This window comes from Metopolophium dirhodum, chromosome 1, assembly GCF_019925205.1.
Source record: "Metopolophium dirhodum isolate CAU chromosome 1, ASM1992520v1, whole genome shotgun sequence".
Lineage (NCBI taxonomy): Eukaryota > Metazoa > Arthropoda > Insecta > Hemiptera > Aphididae > Metopolophium > Metopolophium dirhodum.
In genome coordinates, this window is record NC_083560.1 from 70958317 (window position 1) to 70964624 (window position 6308).

General features: G+C 27.7%; 1 protein-coding gene across 1 annotated transcript; it reads right to left on the reverse strand.

Annotated features, from left to right (window-relative positions):
- Positions 1-3944: 3944 nt before the first annotated feature.
- On the reverse strand, positions 3945-4641 carry LOC132933572 (uncharacterized). Its single transcript, XM_060999836.1, has 3 exons — positions 4384-4641; positions 4201-4305; positions 3945-4025 (listed from the first exon to the last, which is right to left on the reverse strand). Exons 1-3 carry the CDS (start codon positions 4639-4641, stop codon positions 3945-3947), a joined length of 444 nt encoding a protein of 147 aa, XP_060855819.1.
- Between the last annotated feature and the right edge of the window lie 1667 nt (positions 4642-6308).

The window sequence follows — 6308 nt, forward strand, 5'->3', positions numbered from 1 at the left end:
TCTTATATTATACGGTTATTGAATCCTGCATTCTTAATTTTAAAAACTCTATAGTTGTTTACAAAAAATAGCCCTTTAAAATATGTTATCTTGAATTTCGTACAGCTAAAAGTAGTTACTTATAAAATAGTTACTAAAAATGTTGCTCTATATAAGTTATTTATTTTCCTATTTACGAAAATATACAGACATAATTTTAAAAAATAATAATGAGAAAAATGTTGTTGATGAGAACAAAGTCATTACATAAGTTAGATAAGACAAGTAACATGTATTATAATTTTGGTGAATTCTAAAAAAAATCCGAAAGTACTATTAATTTTTTTAGTTTATTATGTACATTTTGGATTAAAGTACAGACATAAAAGGGTTTTCATTTTTATAAGATATCTATATCTATTACCTAATACATTGTCTTTATTATTTTACAAAATATTTATTATTATAATATGGTATTCAACATTTTTTGTATACAATTTTGTTTGATAAAATACTGATTGTTATCGTTTTATACGCGGGCTTGACACGTTTTGTTTTTGCAGGAATGTACGTTTTTTTCTATTAGCTCACCTAATTATACTGGCCATCTATAAATTTATTGGTTTAACAATTTACTATGTACCTTAATCATTTTTATACTGAATTAAAATATATTGTGCGTACCGATGAACTCGAATTTAAATTTATTGTGTTAAGAACTAATTAATTATTTGAAATATTATTGTTTTACGAATGCGTAGGTAATAGACTAAAAATATATCATGTATACGCCGATTAAATAATATTCAATACAATATTTAACAATCACTCAATGGTTATATAACTTGCACGATGTAGCTCCTTTCACACAGTATTATTGTTTTTATTAATTATTATTGTAACAATTTATTCAAACTATTATAATTTATAACTAATAATAATTGTGATAAATTAAATTTCAAAGTAAGTTATTTTTATTGAGAGTCATTGCATTTTTTTTTTGTTTTACCATCTATAAGTATTATAATTTTTTTTTTTTAAATAGATTTCGCTGACTGAGAACGTAAAGTTGTATCACGAATTGCCCGAACTCCTGGTAATTTTCGCGCTGCAATGTATCTTACCACCGATCCACCAAAGTGTGTAGGACGCACGTATATAGATACTATGGTTGCACGATGGCCTATATTGGATCACAGCGTTGAGCGGCGCCGAATTATCTTATCAAATCTGACAAAAAGTTGCGTCCTTCTAGCACCTTCTATAGCCACTATAGCACTACTAGTTTACCTAGCCACTATAGAGTGCTAATATGGCTAAGGCTCTACATATAATGGGTATGCTATGCCACCATTTTGCGGCTCATTTATTAATGATAAAATGGGGAAAAAATCATATTCACATAACATTATTAGTCGCAAAATAGCGGCGTAGGCGCGTAGCATACCCGGTATCTATAGTGCCTTAGTATGGCGCAACTTGTTTTGTATGTATACTATGTATATTGTATGTAACTTGATAAGAACATTTGGCGCCGTTATATTATTGCTCGTTGTGCAACCATAGTATGTATATCCGTGGTAGGACGTTAGACGCAGGTGTATATATGTGAATAGCACTCAACAAGAGTAAACAGGTCCACCGAGTAAATCCTATGAGTGCTTGTTTGCGGGTTGTGTGTGTATGTGTGTGTAAACTTAACACTAATGACATAAAAGTAACTCAAATAATAAATTTGATCTCAAATAATGTAATATTGACAAAATAATATAAATACAATAATTTATAAGGCCCGATAACTAAAAAATAGATGCGTAATATTGTGGGATGGCATGAGGTTCCTTGAAGGACACTAAACCTCCTGTAAATTATCCATGAAAAGTGTTTTTGCGTGGTATAAACTTACGAAATTTAACGGATTTTTACCTAACATATAGAAGAAAATATGTACATTGCATCAATAAATAAAAACCTTAAGACACTAATGAAGTTCTCGTCTATAATGTAGTGTGAACATTTGGTATATCTGTACTGTAAATAATGCGCAATTAAGATTGTCCCTCGTGAAACCGTTCTTCTTTATATTCTCATTATTAAGCAACAACCGTTGTTGATACTCACATGGGACCACTTTTAAAATACTTTGAAGTTTGAATAAGTATTTAAATATATTATTAAAGATTAAAGATTTTATTTTTCTAGAAATGTCATTAAAATTGCCTATATAAGCCCCTTATATAACAGTTGTGCGACGTCCTATATATAATCGGGTGTACAGAATGTGTCAATGTGTGTGGTTGTGTGTGTGTGATCGGTCGGTAGTCTTTAGGTCAACAATGCGTTATTTTTTTGTGTATGTTTTTTTGACTATGATAAATAATTTATTTGCATGGTAAAATATGCACACAATCATAACTGTACTTATAGGTATACTGAGGTAGGATTTAAAATTTGTAATAGAGGCTTTTTTTATATTTTTGAACTGTCACTCAAACTTGAATTCAAATTTAATAATATATTGGTAGGATTTAATTATTTATAATTAAAATAAATAAGATTCCGGGGTAGTAGAACTTTTAACCCTCTACGGTTGCGTCAAAAACTCTATGTAGATTATAAAGCACCTAATTGGTTGCGCCAATGATCACTATTTTGTGTCTTTACGTGATAATAATATCGATATCTCAAGCCTATATGATATAGGTATTCAGTGTTAGGTAGTTATCAGTTACATCTACATGTTACATGTATCAAAGATACGTAACCAAGATTAAAGTTACATTAGTAAGTTGAAAGTTGTATTAAATTACCCAATTTTAAAATGCTACTGATTGCAGTCTGTGTTGTAACAGTAACTTAAAATACATTATACATGTATCTAAAGTTAATTTTAAATAGGTCATAAGTATTTTAATTTTTTAATATCAAATAATATTATGTAGTACATATTATCTAAGTGTGTACCTACTGTCCGTGTGTAAGTATGTTATCTATATTTCGTGTCAACATAATAATTTATATTTCCTATATTTTGTCCTTTCATGTTTGTATTTTTTTATTCACGTGACATTATAATGCTCTAACTATATGATCCATACGTCTATACAATATACATATTACTACCTATAAAATATATTAGGTACTGTATTATTGTATAAGTTATTACATTTTGTAATATTGTAAACCAATGTTGTAATAAATTGTACTGTTGATAAATTTTAATTATAACTTATAACTTAAGTACACAATATATTTTCCTCATGGACCTCTCATAATATAAACAAACATTTGGAGTCATTATTTTATTATTTTCTAAATGTAACTAAGTTACTGTAAGTTGTAACCAGTTAATGTAACCAAAGTATCATGTACGTATCTATTGTACCTAATTACAACTTATCAAGTAACTGGCCAGTTGCCAATCTCCCAATATATGATTATACTTAAACACAACATACAATTATCTTTAAACACGATGAGTTGGGTTATTTTTGGTTAAATATAAAATATGTATATATTGTTGAAAAAATATATTATACACTTGTATACATGTATAAAAGTCGTACAGGAATATTGGACAAGTCCGTTACCCCAGTACCAACAAAGTATATAAATAAGTCAACAAATATTCTATCGATTGTTATTCCATTTTTACACATTTGTAATGCTAATTTAAACATTTATACACCTCCCCAAATGCCCCTAAATTAATTTTAAAAAGATAAAGTTTGCGCATGATGAGAAAAAAAAATTCCATAATATTAAACAAACAGAAAGTTAAATAACATTTTTATTATATTTATTAATCAATATTATAATATTTAGTTTTGGTTATTTTTCTTACAAATTACTCATTTATTTTATATAGAACACAGAAAAAATTAATATATAATACGTCACATGTTATGTGTAACCATTGTTATGTTTAACTTTAATGATTTTCATAATTTATTTTTTATAACTTTTTAACACAGAATATCAGGCTTGGCTTTAATGTGTTTCGACATTTCTAAGTACAAGATGTCCCAATCCTCTGGTTCCAAATCCTATACAAAAAGAAAAAGTAATCACATGAGTAATTTTATAATTTTAAACCAGTATGTCGTTGATTTCTTATCAAATCAATTATGGTAGCAACCAGAGTTGCATCAGAAAAAATTCTTTTAGTTCGCTATTTTTTTTTTAATCGATTTCATACTACATTTTAAATACATTACTAACAAAAACACTTTTTTCAAGAATACTATCGACATTTTTTAATTTCACGATCGGCTCGTCGCTTGGAAGTGTGTTGGTTATTTTTTTCAAGTGTTGTTCATTTTTAATCTACAACAAGTATAGTACAAAAACAAAATATCACAATCTCTGTATGGTATATTATGTTTGGAGGTTTTTTAAAATTACTTTCTCTGCTCTACGTTTATTTTCGTATAGACTTTTGGCTTTATCCTTATTTGTATCTTTTACAGATACGGTCACTATTGAATTATGTTTCTGATTAATAAGTTCGAACTCGTCATTTGACTTAGTACTTGATATTTCAGCTTGATAGGTCAATTGCTTACCTACAAAACAATTAAAGAAAATAAATTTATACAAATTATATAAACATATAAAAAACGAAATTAGTTTTTTTATAATTTTAAACATATTTTTTTTCATCGAAATTAGTCAGACAATAACGAATAGTATGAAAAATAATACTGTAACATATTTAGAAAGTTATTATTTTTAGTTGTTATTATAAAATTAGTTGCATAGTAATTGCTTTAGTTGATTTATTTGTACAGTGTACACAGACTATAACAGAAAGACCTAAAAAATAAATGTTAAAATGTATACTAGTTAAAGACAATTGTTAAGCATAATATGACAAAAATTATGAAAATTTTATGGATAATTATGATCAAATATACTTATGTCAGAAAATTCCGAAATTAATATTTTTCAAAAAGTTATTGCGTTCTAAATACATACATTTTCTCCTAAAAATATTGATATTTTTTAAACATTGAAAAAAAATAAAAAATCAAACAATCAAAAAATAAACTACTTGATTGAGCCTCCCTCCAAAATATTATCCTATTCGCCCTCCAAAAATTATACTGTTTTCTAGTTTTTTGAGATCGAAACCCCCGCTCACATTGATGTTAAAAATGTTAGCCCCCTCCTGAAATTTTTATGGATTTCCGCTTAAATTTAATTGCTTAAGTTTTTGTCTAACCTTGGTTTTACTATTTAATTTAAATTTAAAAATGAGTAATAAAAAGCATGATAAAATATAAAGGTATCATCATGTATGCAGAGTCTTTGATACGTATTTCCCGATCTTTACTTCACCTATATCGTAGTTCACCAGTTCTTATTGACCGTCGATCATATAATATTAGGTACCTATACATAAAGTATAACATGGACAAAAATCATGTGTGATCAAATTAGAAGTGGAGAACTATGACATTGGGCGTAGGTGAAGGAGATGCACATCCTGTAAAATGTATTACAACAGTGATAATAGGTACATAATGTCATAGGCGTGCGCAGACTTTGTCCGCAGGGGGGGGGGGGTCTTAAAAAGGTCTGAATCAAAGATTCTTGTACTAATGACTACTAATATAATTAAATATTTTACTGTTAATTTTATAAAGTATTTATTTAATTCAATATGCATATATAAAAACAAATACTATTTAAAGGTATTAAAATACATAATAATAATAATAATAATTTGAAACGATATAATAATTCCTATAAAAAAATCATTATAACTTACACAGTTTTTTTTTTTTTCATTAGAAATAAGGCTTCAACATCACTGGTCATTAGCCTAGTGTACAATTACAGTGTAAAAGAGATAAAAGTAAAGCTATAGAGAAGAAACAAATAAAAAAATTAATTATAAATTGTATTGGTCTTAAAAATACGGAGCAAGATTTGTACAATGTTAAAATTTATTTATGAGGTTAATATTGGTTAGAAATGTAGTATTTTTAGTGATATTATTTTCATTTAGTGCTTCTTCCATATTCAGTAGCATTCTCAGGTGGTCTCTTATGTAACGGTATTTTGTGCAATCTTATATTATGATGTGTTGGACAGTGAGGTCAGCGTGGCATTTATCACAAGTGGGTGGAGGACTTTTGTTGATGAGAAAGGAATGAGTTGGGAATGAGTGTCCGATTTTGTATCTTGTGATTGCGATTTCCTGTCGTCTGTTAAGGTGATAAGGTGGGCTCCATTTCTTTTTATCTTTTTTTCTTATTTTAAGTTTATTGGTGGGAAGAACGGTATCCCAAAAATGTTGTCATTTAGAATATATTTTGACTTTG